Below are 21830 nucleotides of genomic sequence, written 5' to 3'. Positions count from 1 at the left end.
ACTCTCCGCAGTGGTAATCTTACTATTAACTTGTAGTTTGTGAATACAAAAGATAGTAAACTTACACAAAAGAGTAAGTTTGCCTTTGTGAATCAGGCCTAGAGTTTGCTCGACTTTAACCCTGCAGCTACCAGCACCGTATTTCCTGGCGAATTTATAGTCGTCCCAGATTGCACCAACCCCGACAGCCCACAGCATAATTCTTCAAATAATAATCACCAGTATGTAAAACATAATAAACCATGCAAGCCCACAGCATAATTCTTCAAATAATCACCAGTATGTAAAGCATAATAAACCATGCACACACCAAGTAGGATGAAAAAGAAAAGAAATCCTCTTTATTGTGCTGCTCGTCAGTGTTTGCATCGGGTTAAAAGGGCCGGGAGCCGCGGCTACTGCTGGATCCTGCGGATGGACTGCACCTGGAAGGTCTGTGCGTGGGAGCCCCACTCTCGCCAGTGCTTGTACTCTCCCGAGTGACGGTCACATTCCAGGATGTACTGGAAGCCGCGGTAGCCGGGATACTGGTAGCACACCCAGCTGCAGGAAGGAAAGCAAACCCACGCCTCAGTACAAAGTACACAGAACTGGGAAAGCATCAGACAAAGATAGCTCCTGGCCAAGGCTCTGAGCGGCGGTGGAGCCACAGGGCCCAGTTGCTGCATCATGGCCAGTGGCGTACAAACAAACAGACGCCGACTACACACAGAGGAAGAGTGTGGTAAATTAAACACAGGGCTCTTCTGTAAACAAACCAGCATCATCCTACCAAGTTCCCCAGGACCATGTGATGTGCTGCTCCAGTCCAGGTTTTTTATTTGAATTCTGGTATTTGTCGTCTTGTTTATTCCATTATAAAACAGGGCTACAAGTTCCAGAATTCAAAGAAATAAAACTGTAATTGAGTAGAACATCACGCGTGGACCTGAGAAACTTGCCAGCTATGCAGTATAGTGCCTTGTAACGTAGCTCAGTGAGTTCAGGGCTTGATCCTGAGAACTGTGTGTGGAATCTGAAAGTCACTGATTCGAATCTCTGTAGTCAATATTTATAGAGGTTTTTAGCCATGAACATTAATTCACAACAATACCAAGGCATTGAAAGTGACATCACGTACTTTTTGCGCCCCACACCCATGACATCACTGTAGAGCCCTTCTGACACCCTTCCCCCTGCAGCAGCCTGATATTGTCTTCATTCCTGTAGCTGCAGTACATGCATGCTGATGTTACTGTAATAAAAAATCTTCTGTTCAATTAATAAACGGACACCTGTACAAAACCTACAAATAAAGTCCTTATTATGCTACATAGTTTTGTTGCTATTCTTTCAAAATGCAGATATTACTTCTTTTAGTCCATGGGGTCCAACATTGGTCTTGGAAGACCGGATCCATGCCAGGTTTTCTGTGTGATCTCTGCATACTATCCAACCCCATAGGTATGATTATCACATGCTACTCTAACAAGCAACAACGTGATGGAGGAAATACTGGAATTAATCCCGTGCACTACTCATCTCTTCGGGACTCATTCCAGTCCATCATTTTTCACACTAAGGCACAGATAATTCCCACATACAAATCATTCCTGTCCGATCCGATAGGCATGTCTATGTCTGAATGGCATAGTGTGCCTGAGAGACGTCAGAGAGTGAGACTATTTCAAGCATTCCTTCCATCAGCTTGCTGTTTGTTGTAGGAGGTGCCTATTTACCCAGACTTGGAAACCAGGCTTTACTGTGCCACAGGACTCAAGCTATACCTCCCTGATGATAGCTAAGTAGGTGAAACTTGTCTGGGGCACCCTGTGTTCCCTTTTAGAAGGGACCTGCCTGGCAGTAGGGGCTGCTCTGTTTCTATTGGGGCAGACCATTTGCACATGGCAAGTATCTGTCTACAATACCATAGAGGGTGAAAAAGAGTGCTTTGGAATGTGGCTAAGAGATTCACTCAAGCATTCTGTACGTTGCATACCATGTGCTGCTCAGCCTATTCTCACGTGAAAAGAAGCTAAGATAAGATGCATTTAAGCTTAGCACATGAGGTGTAGATATCCATATGGGATAAATATACAGCCTAAATAGGAAGCATTAGGTAGTTGCATATAAAAGTTCCAAGTTTAGACTTTTTTTTTAAATAAATGATTTTTTTCTCATTCTACCTAGAATTTATTTTGCAAAACTAAGACGTTTAGTCAGTTTCCCCCAAAATATTGAACCCCAGGTTTAGCCTGGCTTCTGCATGCATTTTCTGTGAAATCGGATTTTCACCGAATTGTCTATGCTTCATTTTGGGTTCTCCGGATTTCTTTTTAGTCTAGAGAACACACCTTAGTTAGTTCCAGAGTTCTGGCTTCATTGCTTTCATTAAGTGAACTTCTTTTTTCACAATGAAGATGGACTGGTATAAAAATACTGCATCACTGCATCATATACTCACGCGCCAGAATGAACCCGGAAGGATCCGACCTCATTATTGCACCAACCCATGGCCTGAAGAGACGGGTAGTCATCACTCAGCTCTCCCTTCCTTCCCAAGAAGTTCTCACGCTCAAAGATGCTCATCTTGCAGTCGCGGTGGTTCTGCGTGAAAACAGAGGCACATGACATATTTAAAAAGCATATTTGAGCTCCTTTTTTCAAATCCTCATGCACATTCTTGCATATTGATAGAAAACACAAAATGTCAAGATAAGTCAGTGCTTATTTAGTAAGAAAGCAAAAAAGGCGAAGAGGTCCAAATTTTTCCTTAGATAACTGCCAATGGTGCTATCGCCTGCTGAGGTTACCATATATCAAAGTTGTCTAGTCTTGATTCCCCTCATGTCTCTGTCTTCCATCGCTCTACACTTCCTGTCACTTTGTCTCACTCTTGAAGGTTCTTTTTCATCCTTGCTTTCTCAGTTCTTCCACCTTTCTTTTCATTTGGTGCCATGAAATAAGGTAATATTTTGCTTATCGCGCCCCTTCATTCCTTGCTAGACCTGCCAGTAAAGAAGCAACTTAGTAGCAAACTAGGAAGTTGAGTTTAGGGAAGTAGACAATAGTAGAAAGCCAAATGGGCTCAAACTGGCAGCTCATTACACCTCAAACTTAAAGGTTTATCCATACCACCCTGCATGATTACAAGTCTCTCCGGGTATGGAATTACCAGTGTTATCTCCACACTTGCAATTAGCACCTGCTTTTCCACTCACAATTTCCACCTAATTGGAGCATATGGAATTTATGAGGGGGATATAGAGACCGGAGTTCTGCTTTGGGTAAATGGCCCAGTAATTCCAGGTCCACATGTTATTCCCCATTCAATCCTCATACTTGTAATGGCAAAGTAAATGAGATGGTAATACCAACCATGTATGATAATTCCTGGCCCAGCATTACCACTCCATTTTACAAAATGACCCATAGTGAGGTGCACGGTCATTGGTTGTCTCAACAGCAGCTTCTTGTCTTATTTGACATCAATTGATGATTTCAATCTTCACCTAAGCTGCTGATTGGAGCATTACTTACAGCGCAGGCGATTGGTCGGAAAGAGGTCATCCTCTCAACATGGTAGGCATTGCTGCCGCTCCAGGCCTCCCAGCGCGGGTATTCGCCTCTCTCCAGAATGAACTGCTGCCCCTGGAAGCCAGCGTGCTCGTAGCCAACCCACCTGCACAAAGATTCAAAAGGCAAGCGAAGAGGTCACATATAAACCCCAGCGATGTCAAGCTCTACACAAAAGCGCGCACATATTAAGATGTCATTGTGTCAGGTATAAGCAGGGCAAACCACAATGTGACAGTGTGAAAGTGTGCCAGCTCCTATAATCGACTGTGGACAGCGACCTTAATAGAAATTAGGTGATCCATAGCTCAAATGATGGTATTGCTTACAGCAGCTGCTCCTCCGTAATGGCGGAGGAGCGTCACCACACTGGCCCAGAGAAAAATAAAATTATATTTTCCTATTGTTTTACTTTTCAGCTGCTGGCTGAGCCAGCGTGTGCAGGGAAGGGCGGGGCCGGGCCATGGGAGGGGGGAGGAGGAGTGGTAGATGTGCATTTATAAGTGTGCGTGTCAGTTTGGCCGGTGGTCTTAGGCCGATCAAACTGACATGCGCACATAGGTTTCTCCAACCCAGCTGTATTGCACAGCCGGGTTGGAGAAACAGCACAGACTCCCTGTGCCTGAGCGAGCGTTAATCCAGCCCGCTCAGTCCAATTCCCATGCCAATCCCCATGCTGCTCTCATGTTTGAGAGAAGTGCAGGGATTGGATGGGGAGTCGTGATGCTGTCCCAGAGCAGCAGAGGAGCACAAGGCGGCTGGCAGCACCAGGTAAATGTTTTAAAAAGAAAATTGTTATTAAACCCCCCGTAGCACGCTCACCGGCCCCCTCTCCCCCAAGCCACCCCTCCATCCGCATTGCGGGTTTCTATCTGTGTCAGCCGCCACTGATTGTTCACTAAGATTACCAGAGATTACAAGGACACTCACGGACAGGAAGTGTCTTTCCTGGTACTGATAGATGACAGCTTTAATAAAGCTCAATTGTGCGACAGGTTTGTGTTGCGGACTATACCCGTTATGCCAGGTTTCCTTTAGGTAAGCCTGGTTATCAGGTGGAATACAGGTACCGGTGATTCCACCCGGTGACATTTAAGTTGAGATATGAGACCATTAAGCTGTTTTTGTACTGGCTGGAGGTGCAGGCCAATAAAATGCTTATATTAACAAGTGCGTGATTACTTCGTGTCAGTTTGCACAGACACCTTCGAGATACGGATTCTATAACAAGAGAGCTATTTATCAACGCCTTGAGCATTTAGCACTTTGTTTGTTTAGCTTGTAGTGAAAAGTTTACCTTAGATTGAGTGGCAGTGACAAAGAGAATAGTGTAGTGTGAGCCAACACCAAGGATCACCTTATGTGCCACCTCTAAAGGGACCGAGTATGGACTGTTTAGCACTCATAAGTGGATGTACACTTCAGTCTCAGTACGAAGTTTACTCACAAAAAGGTGTCTTTGAAAAACGATCTCCAAAAATAATTAAGTAAATTAAGATGCGGAAGGATTGGGCAGAATATTGGTACAGTGGCTTTTTCAGCAATATTTAGTTTATTTCGTGCTTTGTAGACAGAATTTTTTGACCACAAGACCCTGATTCACATATTCAACATGTTGGCAGAATTATATTTAGAGCTGGAACTACAGGTGGTTGGGTATTCCATAGTTTTAAGTTTGGCACTGAACTGCACAATTTGGACACCCAGATGAGGGGCTGATGAATGGCTTTTGGGAATGTTGGGAACAGCCACAAATACCAGAATGTAGTTTGCACTTCCGAACCTCTTCAATGTTTTTTTTCTATCCTATATGCATGAATTAAACTGTTTCCAAAAAGGTAGATAAGGTGTACTCGAGTGATGGTGGTGGGGGGTCCTCTTAAAAACCGCAGTAAAACAGTAGTTTACCGATGTCGCCACTAAAAAAAAAAATAGTCGTAAAAAAATGAGGAATATGTGCAAATGATCATTTCCAATAACATGAAGTCTGTGGAAGTGTTCACCTCTACAAAATGTAGATTTATTTAATAGGTTGGGTATCAGCACCATCTGTAACCTTCAACAATCTAGTACTATGTGATCATTTTTATAAATCTTTGTACCAGCATCCTTTAGTACCAAATAGTATGAGGATAATAATGTTCTTTGGAGCTGATGGTATAGTGCATGGGCCAAAGCAATTGAAGCATCTATCTTACAACAGAATTGTGAAGGGTCACAAAGGCCTTTCTTTTGGTAAAAAACATAAATGGAGTCGTGTGTGGAGCGAAGTGCAGTGATTGTCAAGAAACAGTAGATAATATTAAAATGATCAGAAGGCGAAATGTCATATACCTGGTATTGTGATGATCAGTCTGCCTACCCCGTGCAGTGCTACGACCTGACAGCGATTTGGCATTTTACAAAAAGTAGTGAAAAGAGTGTTTGGAAGGACTTCAGAGTCAAAGATGCACTAAAGAAAGGCATTTACGAGGCGGAAGAACCAAAAATTGGAAGAAGAGGCACTTACAAGGTGACGTATATACATATAATGTATTGCCATGAATGTGTTCTGTAAGAGTTGGGTGGACGAGAGGAAGGTAGGACCAGTGAAATGGAGAATTATAGGTTAGTTCAGCATTAAGTCATTTTATGATAAGTTTCTTATTGAAAATAAAGAATGACATAAACGTATGTGTATGAATTCACACTCTGCAAGGATGACAAATTCACTCAAAAAAATTACTCGGGCAGTACTCACGCGCCACTCTCAATCTTGAAGGAGCGGACGGTTTCAAATCCAGAGTCCATAATATTGGAGCATTCAGCAGTGAACTCGTGCCTGCGGCCCTGGAAGCATTCTTCATCCCAAACAACGATCTAGAAGACATATTGTGTTGGGTAATGTGGTCATTAATGCACAAATGTAGGTAGAAGCCATTGCAATAAAAATGTCTTGTTCTTTTAAAGTATTTTAAATAAACTGCTGGTAATGAGTTTAAACTGTTTCAGGCAAGGTTACTATTTAATTGGATTTCCTTTATTTCCAAAAATTCTCAATCCATATATTAATACTTGGAGTACTTCCTTTTGATGTTTTAAAAATCTGAGCACTAGGGGCCAAATTCACAAAACGATTATAAATCTACTGTTGTAAGTTTCCTTCTATGCCTGGAGTAGATTTACTTTGTTTGGAATTCACAGTGTTTTTCAGGAGTTCTTGTAAAAAGTTCCACTTGTTGGAGTTTTCTCAGGAGTACTCATGAACATCATTTTGCGAGTTCCATTTCAGCATTCCTAATTTTCCTCTCTGTGTGCGGAGAATATTTTCCCCGGAGAGAAATTACTTCCCTAACACCCCAGGTACTTTTGTGGACATTCCCATTCCCATTTCCATCCTGTAAACAGAATTACTCTTGCGCTTGGCAGGAGTAATGTCATACTGCGTCACACTTGACAACTTGAATAACCTCTTCATAGTGAGCGAGGAGGGGGTGGGGCCTGTTGAGGGGCCGGGGCCTGAGACTTACTGTATGACATTTTGTGGAGGTCCCCCACTTATGGAGGGCCCATGGAGAGTGGGCACAGCTCTGTGCCAGCACGGTTCAAAAGTCACACCTAGCTCCCCAGCCCCTTGCACATAAAAGACAATACATTTTTCGGAGGCTGCCATCAATGTCTTAGGGAGGTTGCAAAACCCCTTAATGGAGATCGTCTGAGAAAAGCCTCCTTTTGCAAGCTCGAACCCCCGTCTCAATAGGGGATTCCACCACACTTTGCCTCCCACCTTGTGATATCAGCGCCCCACCCACCAGGTGGCTGTGTGAAGGGAGCTGATATTGGGTGACACACAGTGGGGCCTTGTGAGTTGGCAAGTCTGCTGCTTCCAGGATAGAAATAGGCAACAACAACATTTGTGAATAGTCATAAATTCACATATTTTTAGGGGCGCATTGGCTTTCCAGGGCATCCTTCCGCCCTAGATCGCCCCTGGGCCTGGACAAGATTGAACAACACAGTAATCTCACAAAAATCAACGAGTAGATAACCTTTTTTTCTGAGCAGAAAGCCACGTTTAGTGACTCAGAAAAGTGGTTTTAAACTAGTAAAATGCCCTTGCCATGTCTAAGTCAAAAATACACATGCAAATCGCTTTGTGAACCAGGCCCTAGGTTTGCAGGGGTGTCAATCTTTTTGTTCTCACTTAAGACATCTAAAAGAGTACACTGAGGCAAGAATGAAAACCAAAGTCCGTCATTTACATCTTTGTTTCACACATCAGGTCAAGCTGAGAAGATGGACAGATTTATTTCTGGATAAAGTAATTGCAGTAACAAAGTAACATAAGAGTTTAGCTAAATAACCTAAATAGGAGATAATTAGCTGTGTACTGAAAGACTGAATATTTCAGTATGAATCTCAAAAATGTTTGTGATATGTTCCACATCAATGAGTATTTCTATTTCCTATAATGCTTTCCATTTGGAAATGTAACTGGAATATTTTTATTCATTTAAAATAATAAAATAACGTGTATTTGTATCTTGGTGCTAAATAACAGATGTTTATTGTTACTGAAACTCAATAGGACTCATTTATGGACCTCAGATGGATGAAAGTCTAAGTGGACACACTGGGATTTGAACCTGTAGCAAGTAGGTCTAACACAGGCCCCTTCAGTAAACGCATTAGTTCACTAAGCCACCAGACCATAATATAGTGGCCTTCATCCATATGTGAATTTAAACAATGAATGGAACTAGTGTTGGTTTTGCCTTGCTATGGATGCCAGCAATGGGTGGTGGGAAAATATGGAGTTGGGAATATTTCATATTTTGTTGCAGATAAGGAAATATAGCTACTATTATGGCGGTACAATAGAAAAGGTTCAGATTTGAATGACTGTGAAATGTAATGCTGGGTTTAGTGTAGGACATTTTAAGATATGCCTTTCAACGGGAAACAGGGTTTACAACGCTGTCATTACATGGCAGTACTATTACAACGCGGCCCTTACAACAACGGCGTTGTTAGTGAGTGATGCATTTACATCGCAAGTCATTACAGCAACTTACTGTAGGGGGCGCTGAGGTATTGGAAATGAATTCCAACACCTTCCCTACTGTTGCGCAAACTGGAGTAGGAATAGTAAATAATACAATTCCTAAGTCCAGCACGCCCCCTACTGAAAGTCGTTGTAATGACTTACAATGTAAATGCATTGCGTACTAACAACGCGGTCATTGTAATGACCACGTTGTAAAAGTACACAATGTAATAGATCGGGTTGTACTGTGCCATAGTCCTTTCAACACCATATTTTCTAAGTGGTTTGACTATAATGTGTAAGTAAACAGTTATGGCAACTGACAATTTTATATTTGTTGTATACCCAGGATGGTTTCGGAAAAGAGATTCCATGTGGATCTTTTCTTCGCGATTGAAAATACTGAACATTTTCCATCCTAGGCCTGTCCTCTTCCACGAGAACTAATTCTGGGGGACAATTGCATGTAGAATCTGCAAACGATTCTGAGGCATTACAATCTGATGCAGCATTTCGATACTTCGATGTCTAATTATTCCAATCATGTACAATTGACATTTGTTTGGGCTATACTCGAGCACATCAGTTTTCAGCTGATATGTTTGGCTTGGAGATATTAATGGCGGTACTGGAAATTTATCATGTCAACAAACTATATATCAGGAGAGATTACAATACAGTGGAAAAATGCCTGGTAAGAGTTGATCGCATCCTAGGATGGATCCACAGGAATTGTTATATTTATCCGGATCAATATTTGCTTCCACAGGAACTTGAACTCGCTATTAATCATATCTGGAACTCCTGTTAAAAATCTTAACATTTTGTGTAAATTGCATTGGGAACGCTCTGTAAACAACTCTGTCAGAATCGTTCGCCAAATTGGAATAAACCTTATAAGAATGGAAAAACAAATGTGGATTACTCAGAGTGCAGTGGTGTCACCTCGATTTTATGCCAATGTTTTTGACTAACATACATTGCACTAATGTTGATACAATTTTGCTTCAACATTTGCACCAATATTTGGACCGACCAACTGTGGCAAAATGTTCTTTATGTACTGGTCAGTAGGTGTAAATGTTGTTTTTGACCTTCTTACGTTGTACAAATGTTGGTACAAAATTGCATGGGGACCAGTGCAATCCATTTGAATTTGGAAAGGGCAGTGCACAAATTGCAATAGAGAAATCAGTGCAATGTGACTCAGGGACTCAGTTGCGTTAATACTATCCAAGAGATTCATCTTTAAATAACCCCCATTTTTGTGATTGACAATATACACTCTCTGGTAATAATGAGGTGATTTCAAATACTTAATGTCTTACCTTCCAGTGGCCAGCAAACTTGGTACAATGTTGCGTCATGTTGGCTCTTCACTGAAACAGAGATACATCAAAATATATTAAAACATCATTGCACTGTTTACATTGATGAATAATAACCCACCCTGTATAACCATAGACATTTAATCAGTATTCCAATATTTTTATTTTATTAGGTGTTACTATTGATACAGAAAGATGCAGGTGGGGTTACATACGTTTTGACATACTGCGTCAGTCTTTTGTTCAGCCTTTTTTGTGTTGGGGCGGTGCTTTAACCCATTTTTGCACCATATTATTTATGGTGCCTGATTTGTTAGTGGTGATTTGCGAAGTTTAACAGCTCATACCTTTGAAGTGCAGTTTTGTATGCCAACCTTTGACATTCTAGGTGTTCATTTCGAATAAGCAGTCGCCATTCTAAGTAACATTTTTTAAAATAATGAATTGAAATTAGGATTGCGGTGCATAAGGGTGGGGAGAGCCACCCTCCTCCCCAATGTGTGGATAACAACTGATAAACTAAAACAACAATCCGTTGCACATGCCAACAGTGTATATTATATGAAGGTACCCTCTGCGGACACGCCGGAGGCAGCCCTGCTACAAAACAGGGGGCTTGTGTTTACGCCAGCAAAGACTTGGTTGCTGGTACGAAGGATTTACTTAGCCCCCAGGAGTGGTTTTACTATACCACGCCGTGGTTCTTCTTGATGGATTAACGATTCATACACACAAGATCCATACTTAAGAAAAGACTTCTGAAATACACAACATTTTGGACACAGTATACCCTGATGCCTTTTACTGTGTACTTATCACTGGAGCTCTAGAACCCATTCCGGGTCGGAAATACAACCGGAATTACGGGTCCATACAAAGAGATTATAGCCCTGAAGGAGTTGCTGCGCACAACCATTACGCGCGACGAAACACGTTGGCTAAGGATTTTAAGATTAAACTGAAGCAACTGTTTCAACGGGGAAACAAGAGTGTTTTTTGTTAATGATATATAATATACACTGTTGGCGTGTGCAAGGGATTGTTGTTTTGGCTCCTCTAATATGGCTGACCAGATATCCGTCATGTTGGTGATAGCATAACCAGTCTGCCAAACTCTAAATTGGGCCATAAATGTCTACAAAGTCGAAGTGGCATCTCAAAAGTATGATCACTCAAACTGTACCAGCGCAAATTATATCCTGACTATTTATGCATCACATATAGCATGTGGCAAAAACAGGGTGAGGCATCCCCCCAGCATCAGATCGTTGAGATGTACATTTTGCCCGACTCAGTGCAGTTTATGCAGTCTGTTCCCATAATGTTAATCTGTTTAAATTTTATGTCTGGCATGACAGTGCAGTTGTCACCAGACCTTCTGTGATCAATGGAAAAAGTGCATTCTAAAGTACAACTAAGAGAGGGGTTTAGGTTCCACTCACTTAATGGTTTCCTTGATTATAGCATTTCATTGGGTATAGGGTGAGTGCTGTCACTGGAAAAGAGTGCTTGCATTGCACTTTTTGCCTTGTGGGAAAGTTTATGCTCCATGCAGCAGGTTCTGGGTTTTATATGCTGAATGGCAACGATCAAGGCTATAGGCCTGGTCTGTTTATTATGAAAAGTTACGATAAACGCAAAAGGTCTGCCATGTTTATTGAAAAAAGCATATATAAATGTCAATCGGGATTTAAGGGAGGATTGTTTTAACTCTGTATAAATCCTGCAGAGAGCTATTTAGTTACATGGAATCTCACAATTACTACAGCATGGGTTTTCTGGTTGGTTACACCCTCTGAAAATCATAGGAACTGAAGATTTGCCCAGTGATAATCCCTGTTCGACCCACTCAGAGGCAATTGTATTTTCTGAGTCGCATGACATTTTGTATACATTTGTAATTTTATGACTATAGGCTTAATGGTTCCTTTGAGGGAGAATCTCTGCTTTATACAGTAGGCGTAATGTGGTTATTGGGCGTAGCCACAATGAAGGCAATAGGCTTGATTGGTCCTTCAGGAAAAGTTATGTTAGATTCCATTGATTTGATCTGTTTATTTTGAAAAGGTATGACATACACTGTAGTCCTGGCTTACTTATTGTGAAAAGCATGTGTTATGGACTGCAAGCTTTTAAGGATGTATTTTATTATACTGCACTAAAGCCTATAAGCAGGTATTCTGTGAAATGGAATCACACAAATTACTGTGGTAGGCAATGGTTTTGGTGTTGTTGACCCACTCTAGCAAACTGTGTAGATAGAAGATTTGTTCTATGATAATCCCAATGAGAACCTTTTACAAGGGTTTTTATATTGTTTTGACAACTGTAATTTTGTACATATTTGTAATTCTTTTACATAATTCCTGATGGTGGCCTGGTGGGAAAGCTTATGCTCAGTACAATAGATGTGAGTTGATTATAGTCAGACCCCATTGATAAAGGCTATAAGAAAGTTTGGTCCCTAAGGAAAGTTTATTTCAAATGCTATGGGTCTGATCTATTTATTATGACAAAGACATTAGGCCTAATTTATTTATTATGTAACACATAGTTAACACAAATAGACCTTTAAGGTAGAATTTTTATTTCACCTTGTTAAAACCTGCAGACTTATTTTGTTACATGAAATCTCAAAGGTTACTTTTGTAGGAATAGTCTTTGGTATTGATTATGTCCTTTAAAACATCTTCGTGAGTCGCTCTCTTCTACCATTGGTCTGTATGAGTGCCATTTACACTCTGCTCCCATCCATGGACAACATTCATCATTATCCAATGGGTCAGCCCACTTCAGCCATTAGCTTGCTTGCACTGTGAGTAATGGGAATTGTCTTATCACATGTACAAATCACCTGAAAATGTACATTGCTCAGTGCCATGTCGCCCGGCCAGTCCTTTAGTTTTCCAGTTTCTCCTTTTAATGGTCCCCTTTCAAACCTTTCCTTTTCCCTTTTGTATTTTTATTTTATAGAGCAAGCGGCAGCTTCCAGACAGTGCTAGCGAACCAATTGCTTGTCGCTCATTTTGTCTGCAGTCGTTCACATACTGCATGGCCACTGCCACTAAACTAGGCAATCTTTATGGAATGGTATTGACCACAGTGTGTCTTTGCTTTACCATTCCAAGATGGCCAACGCATTGGTTTCACATGTGGCAACGGTGTCGGAACTTAAATACAATGATTCAGTATGTGAACCACAATTGCAAGATGGCTACTCCCTGCTGTGTTTAGCTTTATTCATTATTGCAAACATATGCCCACCATGTTTAGGTGGCAAAACAATGTGGAGGGTTAAAGTATAAATGAATGCCGAATTGATTGCAGGTACGAAACTTGCGCTCTCTCTGATTACATTTGAGAGAATTGGCGCCCATGAATAAGACTCTAGTGCTTGTTTCCTTGTTTTAGTATAATACAGACCTGCCTCTTTCGACAAGAGCAGCAATCTGCTTTCTGAGCAGTATTTAACGATTTGCCACTTCTGCATTGCATATACTTCAAATGTTAATTCACACATTGCAGAGCGCAGTATCATGAACAAGCCAAGCAGACATATGCCTGAAATCGGCACTGTCACAACATCAAATGAAACAGGCAAACTTGGACACTTTAATATTAGCTGCACATCTGCGAGCATTTATAGACAATATGTTAGAATCAACAAAAACAGAGCAAGCTAGTCTTGAAGAGTATTCGGGATCAAAAAACCTTCTCAGACCGTAAATTCCACAAAAAAACGACAAGTTACCGCTGTGAATATTGAATCGCGATACATATATTCAGGATGGCACATTCTTAACGCCTTTTTTTAGATGTTAGCCTACGTTTGCAACCAAAACGGATCCTTGTAAGCTTGTCAGATAGTCACATAAGGATACGTAACATAAATGAATAGAACATGCGCAAACATTGTGGGGTGATAGTAGAAGGGATTTCTCCACAGAGAAAACTCTTTTGCCTTTGAAGAAAATAAAGTGGGGCTCACTCTCTCCCAAGGTATATTTGCACCCTGTGTTACATTCTGTTTTAGGAAACGAGCAAAGTTTAAAATAAAAAAACACATGACTAGTATGTCTGGAATGCTGGGACTGGCACAGCTTTCCAGAGATGTCCTACTGCTGAAGTTATATGACTAGAGAAAAATTGTAAATACAATAATTACAATAACAACTTATTTTTTTTTTAAAAAGAGTCACATCCAGTTCTCAACCTTTTTTCGTATTCCTTATAATTTTTATATTTTTAAACTTGCTGGATTTTTTTTATCGGTTGCTTGCTCAGCGGCACCCTTAATTTTCATAAAGAAAAGTTGATATTTTCCCCATGATATATATATATGTCAATGTCCTATGAAGATCCAAGCGAGCTCATACAAAGGATGCAAAATGGATCCATTCGACACAATCAAACCAAGATCCTATGTGTTACAGTCACATGTTGGGGGTCTGTCCGTTATTGGTCCTTGACAAGTCAGTCTATTCTAGATTTTCGGCGGGTTTCAAGAATAATGTATGTGGAATTATTCCAGGTTGGAACAAAACACATTAGTTATTGAGTAAATCTTTCAGGGATCTTTTCACCCCCATCATCCAATGCTGTACAACCCTTTCCTGCCTGAACTCTGCACAAGCTCGGTCTCTGGCACAGAGGTCAATGTTACATCTGGGACAGGACTTCCTTGTGCATCAAGGGACAGTGCGTGCGCCTCTCAGCAATGTGTAGTCAAGGTGGGAGTAAGTGCCGCTGTTTGCACAAATAATTGACTTTACAGTTTACAGGGGCGTAACACAGGCCCCCGCAGCCCCCGCGGTGCGGGGGGCCCACGCTCCAGAGGCCCCCTCAGCCCTGCCAAGTGTCACACATCTCGCGTTATACTACTAACGCATTTTAAGTCAAAATACCGCATTACTCCAGAACATCCTTGCTTCTCTGTTTCTATTCTAATCAACACGAACACAGTTTACGTTTTGCTTTTATTGTGGCACAAAGGAGCCACATTTACAGAATTTCTCTTACTTTACGGAAATTAAATTATGCCACATTGTATTCTTAAAATGCAGTTTTTAAGGATCTTAAAAAGATAACAGAGGCTACCAACACAGAGTTAAAAACGTTTTAAAATGAATGTTTTTTTACCCCAGAAACAAATACGGCTCTTACCTCGAGAAAGACCAGCCCAAAGTCCTGTGGATGGAACGTGCCCCGTGCCCTGCCCTGCCCTGCTGGGTTTTTATAGCCTCCAGGCAGAGAGGCAGCTACCGAAAGCCCTGGCTCAGCACATGAGCGCAGGCCTCGTTCGCCAGTTTTGTTTTAGAACAATGAGGGTGATCTATAGAGCGGAGGGTAACGCATAGAAATGCAAGCACATCAGCTTCAAAGTGACGTGTCATGCATTCTGCCTCATTTTTTTGACACGTTTGTGTTTTTAAATTTAAGACCAAACTTTAGGTATGCGATTATCTGAGAATAAAGGGAACATCTGTTTTTCAATGGCAATACAAATCCATGGCACCCCTTACAGTAGTGGTGTTGGAACAGCTTTCAAAATGGGTGTGCTGCCATCAATGTTACATCACTGAAGTCCTAGGGATTTATAAAAATCCGCCTGTCGCACAAAAACAAGTGTCGAAATTGTATTCAGCAGGAGACTGGTAAGGGGGTAGTATGTATCTCATGGTGCATTTTGGAGCACACTGTTGCAAATTTATTAACAGACAGCACATTTTCCATTGAAATTGCACTGAATTTGCACAGGAATGCAGTTTTACTGATGAAACTATCTAGTGCACAAATGATTATGTGTGGAAATTGAGTTTCTGAGAATATGTATAATTTATACATCACCAAGGACAATTTCTTGATTGATTCCGGTCCTATTAAAACCTTTGCTTCTGACACACTTCAGAGTTACAAATATGAGTGTGCCTCATTTTTGCTTTCCTAACTGTTAAAGTATTCTGAAATATGTGCATTTGTGCATACTTCATTTACTTGTATTTAAATGTTGTTCTGCATTAGAAATAAATGGGCCATTCCTTTCATGCTAACCGCACCCCAGAAAGGTTTTCACATAGTTCATTTACAAAACTCACTCACTCTGGAGTCAGAGAAAGAAAAGTAAACAAGCATTTGCAAAGCAATAGGTCTTGAATTTACGAAAATGCTTGTTTGTGAAAGTGCCCATGCGGAGCTTTCACTTTAATGTCGGACGCGCCCCTTTCCTTAAACGAACCGTGTCTAAAGTAAGGAGCACGGCCACCATTAAAGTAAAAGCATGGTGTAGGGCGCTTTTACAAAAAAAGCATGTTTGTCAACTTGACAAACAGATGCTTTCTTTTGTAAAAGCACCTCATGGCATGGTTTCATTTTAATGGCGGTTGAGCCCGTTTCTTCAGATGCAGCTTGTTTAAAAAATGGGGCTCAGCATCCATTAACGTGAAAGCGCAGCATGGGGCAGTTTTAAAAAAAAGTTAAAAAATAGTTTAAAAAAACATGCTGCTGCGTTCGGCGGCGCGCATAAACCAAAGACACGTCCGCCTCTGTGGGTTCATGACGTACTATGAAAAAAATGTAAAGAGGCGGGGATGAGTGTGTCCTGCCTGTAACAGCGAATATATGACGGTACTTCGCATGCATTTACAACGCATGCATTTACAACGCATGCCTTTACAACGCGGTCAGTACAACGTCGCGTTGTTTCCACGCGTACCAGTACAACGCAAGTCATTATAAAGACTTGCTGTAGGGGGCACTGGAGTTTGGAATAGTATAATTTACTATCCCAACTCCAGTCTGTGCAACCTACAGCAAGTCGTTGTAATGACTTGCATAGTAATGGTATGCGTGGTAACAACGCAGTCGTTGTACTGACCGCAGTGTAATGGCACTGTGTTGTACCAACAGCTTTGTAAATGCTGTCTCCTGTAACAGCAGGCAGGAGAAAACCATTGAAGGAGATACTGCTCGGACCATGCAAAGTAAAGCCTATCACACATGTATCAGAGGGTGTCCTCATGGAAGGTTACAAAATGAAACAAGGCGGTACTAAGGAGGGACTACTAAGCCTACTGACCAATGAAAAGCCACAGTTTCCAAAGGAAAATGACACAAGCCAATGAAAAATATGGGCGGAGAGTGGGCGAAGCATCAAGTCCATACCATACCAGAATACAGCATGCCTCACAGAGCAGCATGTTGCTGACCAGGCTCGACCTAAAAAGAGAATAATAAGAAGCATTTGTCTGAAGATATGGCCTGACATTTGACTTCTGTCTTTCAAATACAGAAAATGTGACATGATAAACACAAAATGTAAATGTATCTTTTTTTAAAAACTTTATTTACCGATTTTAATACAAAAAATCATAACAGACAAGAGCACTCACTGCCATTATTACTTCCACATATGAATCAATCAATGATGATATACATTGTAATCAAGACATCGAAAAGCAAGAGAAAAGAAAATTGTAATACATGATAGTCCCAATGGCCTATTCGGTTCACTAAATGAAGGAGTCAGACCCCATCCATCCTTCACCCCATCCCGCCCCAGAAAAACATTCTCCATCACCGAGATACAATCACCAAACGATACAACTGAATTATAAATGGAGCATCCTTTAATGAACAATACAAAGTCATCTGGCTAGTCACCCCACCCCGGTAGGAACTCTGCCCTGTTCGAGCTGAGAGTCGGATGCTCTACGTTTAGCCTCCACATAATTCTTGAATGGACCCCGGATGTCCTTGGGGCGGGAGGAATGAGGTAACGTGCTGGAATAGATTTCGCTGTTAGTGTTACAGAATGCTAAACTATTTAGCCAGCTTTATCGTGTGGGAGCTGTCTTACGACCCCAATGAATGGCAATTTCCCTTTTGGTGAGTAACAGACTAATGGTGACAAATTTACGAACGCCTTTGGGAAAAGTTTCCACATACCCCAGCAGTGCTATTTCAGGGTTGGGAACAAGGGTCAACTCCGTCATCATGTCTCCCAATGTTTTATATACCGCTTCTCAGTATGGTTGTAATCTGGGGCAGCACCAAGTGAGATGGACAAAATCTGCGTGAGGAGCGTTGCACTTTCAACAGGTATGAGGTCTGGTCGGGTCAATTCTGTGAGATTTCGCAGGGGTGATGTACAGTCTACGCAGGAAATTAAAATGAACTCATTTATGTCTGCTATTTAAAGAAACAACTTTCGTCACTGAGCAGCACTTCTCCCATTGAAATGGGGTGCCCTAAATCTTCCTCCAAGTCTTTGCGGTTCTTGTCATCAGGTACCGGGACAGTAGCAGCCCATGCCTTATACAGTTTCGAAATGAGGTGAATCTCCTCCTGACTCTCAATGATCATGGAAAGAGGGGTGAATGAGTCCAGCTCAATGGGGAAACTGGGAAAAGACGCACGCAAAGCCGAACAAAGTCTACCCAGAACTAAACTTTTCATGAAAGTGGCATTGTGGAAGCGCACCTCGTCCAACACTGAGAATACGTGACCCCCCGGGAATAGATCTCCAAATTTGGTGATATCAAAAGAGGTCAAAGTACGCTGTACCAGTCGCTCACCCGTGATTGGAAGCAAGCGAGCATTGGGGAGCAATAAAGATGAGGAATATAATGTGGGCGCCTGTGACCCACCGTAGCTTTTCCCAGGCCCAGCTGGTGGTAGAGACGGTCTGGATGTCATTGTGATCTGTAAGCACCCCCTTGGGCAGCAGCGCAGCAAGTGTCTCAGGTAGTACGACATCCGCCTCAGGGCGGAGATATGGGATCCTAGTGTCGGGGTGGAACCAAGAAAATGCATAACTGCATTGGGCCACTAGGTAATACAACTGTAAGTCAGGGACCCCAAACCCCCTCTCTCGTACGGTAGGGTCAGCAGCTGCCAACGAACTCGAGGCTGTTTGCAACCCCAAATCAATCTAATAAGGTGCATGCGGAATGTCGAAAAAAAGCTATTTGGGAGAGGAATGGGGATGTTATCAAAAAGATATAAACATTTTGGGAGGACGATCATATTGATCAATGCCACTCGACCAGCAATAGACAACAGAAGCCGCAACCATTTTTCCACTTGCAACTCAAGGGCGTCCACCACCTGACCATAGTTAAGGCCTTTCTGCCTACATCCTTCTTTCAATTTGTCTTTACATATTTGAAAATACTTTTTCCATTCTTCTTTCTCTACTTTCCTTAATCTCTTGTTCATTCCCTATTTCTTTCCTTCTTTCCATTATTTCATTCTATTTTCTGGATTCTTTTCGATTCTTCCACTTTTTATTTTTTACTTTTTGCTCCTTCCTTCTTTTCTTCGTGAGAACTTTTTTCTACCTTTTTTAAACCTTTCTTTCTTTCTTTCTTTCTTTCTTTCTTTCTTTCTTTCTTTCTTTCTTTCTTTCTTTCTTTCTTTCTTTCTCCTTCCCCTTTCTTCTTTCTATTTTCTTTTTTTTTTTTAACATCTGTTTTTATTAGTTTTTCCAAACACCAGTACAGAAATTCGGTACATTAACATACGAGCTCCCTGAGTATAACAGCAGTGCGTAGCGCACATGAAAGGTACATAGTTAGGTCGCAGCATGAAGAACTCCACCCAGCTGCGTTGAACCTCTAATGAGGCATAAATCATAAAACATTGATATGTGCGGCCCTGCATTCCCCCGCGTGGGCTCGTCAGGATATCCCGGTGAGTCCCGCAGCCGAATCCACAGCTACTGTCCAAAAACAATAAGGAAACAAACATAGAAAACCTCGACCACCTCAAAAGTAGACCAGCTCCATTGTTCCAATCGCTGTCCCTGCCCCCCGTGTAGTCCCCCTCTCCCCCCGATTGCATGTATTGAGGAAACTGCGGCACATAATCACGTGTTCAGGTGTGTATTCCCCCCTTGCTCAATGTAGGTGCGAGTTGTGTGTGGATCCCTACGAGGTCCCTCCGACAGATCTCCTGCTGCCCGTCGTGGCGTCGACTCCCCCCCCACCTGCTCATCCCTCCCATCCCCCTTCTTCTTTCTATTTTCTTTCTTATTTAGAGGTTTTTTTATGCCTTCATTCCACATCTTCCTTTCCATCTTGTCTGCCAGTTAGTGCTCTAGGGACTCTTACTGACAGGGGTAGGCACAGTGTTGGGGCAATGCCTGAGAGTGAAGGACAGGTCTCCATGACTGCCAGCTTCCCAGAGGTTAATGCATATCACCTAAAGACATATGCAACTATTTACTGGAAGAAGTTGTAGGTCTGACTTTGTAAATGAGTCTCGATGACCTGCTGCGAGAGGGGAGCTTGAGATGTCTTTACAAGAGGAGTGTGCCCAGAGGAAGAAGCCCAGCTGTTGCTGCCTTACAGAAAACCTGCCCAAAAGAGCAGACTAACCCTCTTAAGAATTTGCCAACTCGGAATGCCCGGAGTTGTGGTGAGCTCCTTACTGTACCACTATGCATCCATGGTAACCCTCAAGACATTTCTCATGGTGCCAAAAGGATACAAATAAACACTACCCCTGGTTGCTGCTGCTGCAACTTGACTGTTCTGGACCTGGTCTATCCACTCTGTGGCATTTAACCCCCAATTCACTGCGTACTGGGGATCCCAGAATGCAGACTCCTGGGAACAACTTTCAGTCTACGAGCTCCTGGGAGCTTTCATGATGATCTTCGAGCGGACTGCGCACGTTTGTGTTCTGTATTGAGTAGTAGTAGTCCCTCTTTTTCCTTTTTATAAAATCAAATCAGTGACTGGGCATTGTTTTATGAAGTAATATTATGTTGAATGTTAAATTCTGAGTACCTAACTCAATATCACCTCCCTAAGTAAGCCTTGGACTGCTCTCCTCCCATTACAAAGAATCAAGCTCCAAAGCAAAATACCTGGGGGCATATTATCAAGAACGGCGTTAAAATTATCGCCGATTTAGCGGCAGGAAACTGCCGCTATAGCGGCGATAACGGATTTGATAATATGCCCTTGTGAATTCCAATAGAAGCCCATGTTCTGGTGTGAACCTGGGCTTCTATTGGAATTCTCAAGGGCATATTATCAAGCCCATTATCGCCGCTTTGCCGCTAAAGCGGCGATAATTTTAACGCCGTTCTTGATAATATGCCCCCTGGAGCTCAGTTATCAGTGTACTGAGTGGGCCAGGTTCCAGAATACTTTGTTTGAGAATTTCTAGAAATGTGCACAAAGGCCCTTTGTTTGAATTTATAGAATCAATCAACAATTTGTTGATGTTGGTTTCGGCAACATGTTTAAACTGTTATAGTTTATAGGGATTCATTGCAAACTCTTATACTGCTGATTACGTCCATTAATCTCCCCCTCAGAGTAAGATTAGCTGAAAATGTTTTAAATAGCTATTAGAGATTTCCAAAACAGATGGTCAACTAATGGAAAACCCACATTGCAAAACTGGCTTTCTTCTCTTATTTTCACTGAACTCACTCCCCTAATTCACATGCTTCTTTTCCACTAAGCCAGTCTCACTTGGCAAGTTCCTTTCTCCCCTGCATTGTTATATTTGATTTTACATGATTAACACAAATAATTACTTGCACAGTGGTAGTCTAACTTAGTCAATAGGCATTGCAAACCTAAAAAGGAATATATAAGGGTGACAGTATAGTCATAACCTTCATGCAATTCCATCTGAACGTACTACACCTCAATTTTACTTCACCCCTCTGGAATATATATATAATGTTAAACTATTCCTTTTGGATCTGTAGTCTGTACATGAGCCGGTTATCCCTTGGGACTTCCTGTGGAACCCTCTGGGGTCTGTTCACAAACTACATTTTGTAGTATGTTTAGTAGTGCTACAGTAGTATTACAAAAGAACTACAAAATGCTATTCATAAACCTAAGAGTGTAAACTCTACTTCCATCTCCCCACTCTTTTTTTTTGTGAGATCTTCACAC

At 41.7% G+C, this 21830-nt stretch overlaps 1 protein-coding gene across 1 annotated transcript; it reads right to left on the bottom strand.

Moving 5' to 3' along the window:
* Positions 1-314: 314 nt before the first annotated feature.
* On the bottom strand, positions 315-15127 carry CRYBA4 (crystallin beta A4). The gene is made up of 6 exons (XM_085636292.1): positions 15073-15127; positions 9910-9960; positions 6296-6414; positions 3520-3661; positions 2444-2586; positions 315-543 (listed from the first exon to the last, which is right to left on the bottom strand). The coding sequence occupies exons 2-6, from the start codon at positions 9946-9948 to the stop codon at positions 396-398; spliced, it is 591 nt and encodes a 196-aa protein (XP_085492418.1). The 5' UTR covers positions 9949-9960; positions 15073-15127; the 3' UTR covers positions 315-395.
* Positions 15128-21830: the final 6703 nt, after the last annotated feature.

The sequence above is a fragment of the Triturus cristatus genome, chromosome 11, assembly GCF_964204655.1.
Source record: "Triturus cristatus chromosome 11, aTriCri1.1, whole genome shotgun sequence".
NCBI lineage: Eukaryota > Metazoa > Chordata > Amphibia > Caudata > Salamandridae > Triturus > Triturus cristatus.
The sequence above is the reverse complement of the archived record's forward strand: the minus strand, read 5'-3'. Positions and strand labels throughout refer to the sequence as shown.

Coding starts and splice junctions, on each gene's coding strand:
- CRYBA4 (XM_085636292.1), bottom strand. CDS start 9,948: ATGACGCAACATTGTACCAAGTTTGCTGGCCACTGGAAG. Junction 6,415..9,909: donor AGTTTGCTGGCCACTGGAAG/GTAAGACATTAA, acceptor TATGTCTTCTAG/ATCGTTGTTTGGGATGAAGA. Junction 544..2,443: donor TTCCGGGTTCATTCTGGCGC/GTGAGTATATGA, acceptor TCCTTCCTGCAG/CTGGGTGTGCTACCAGTATC.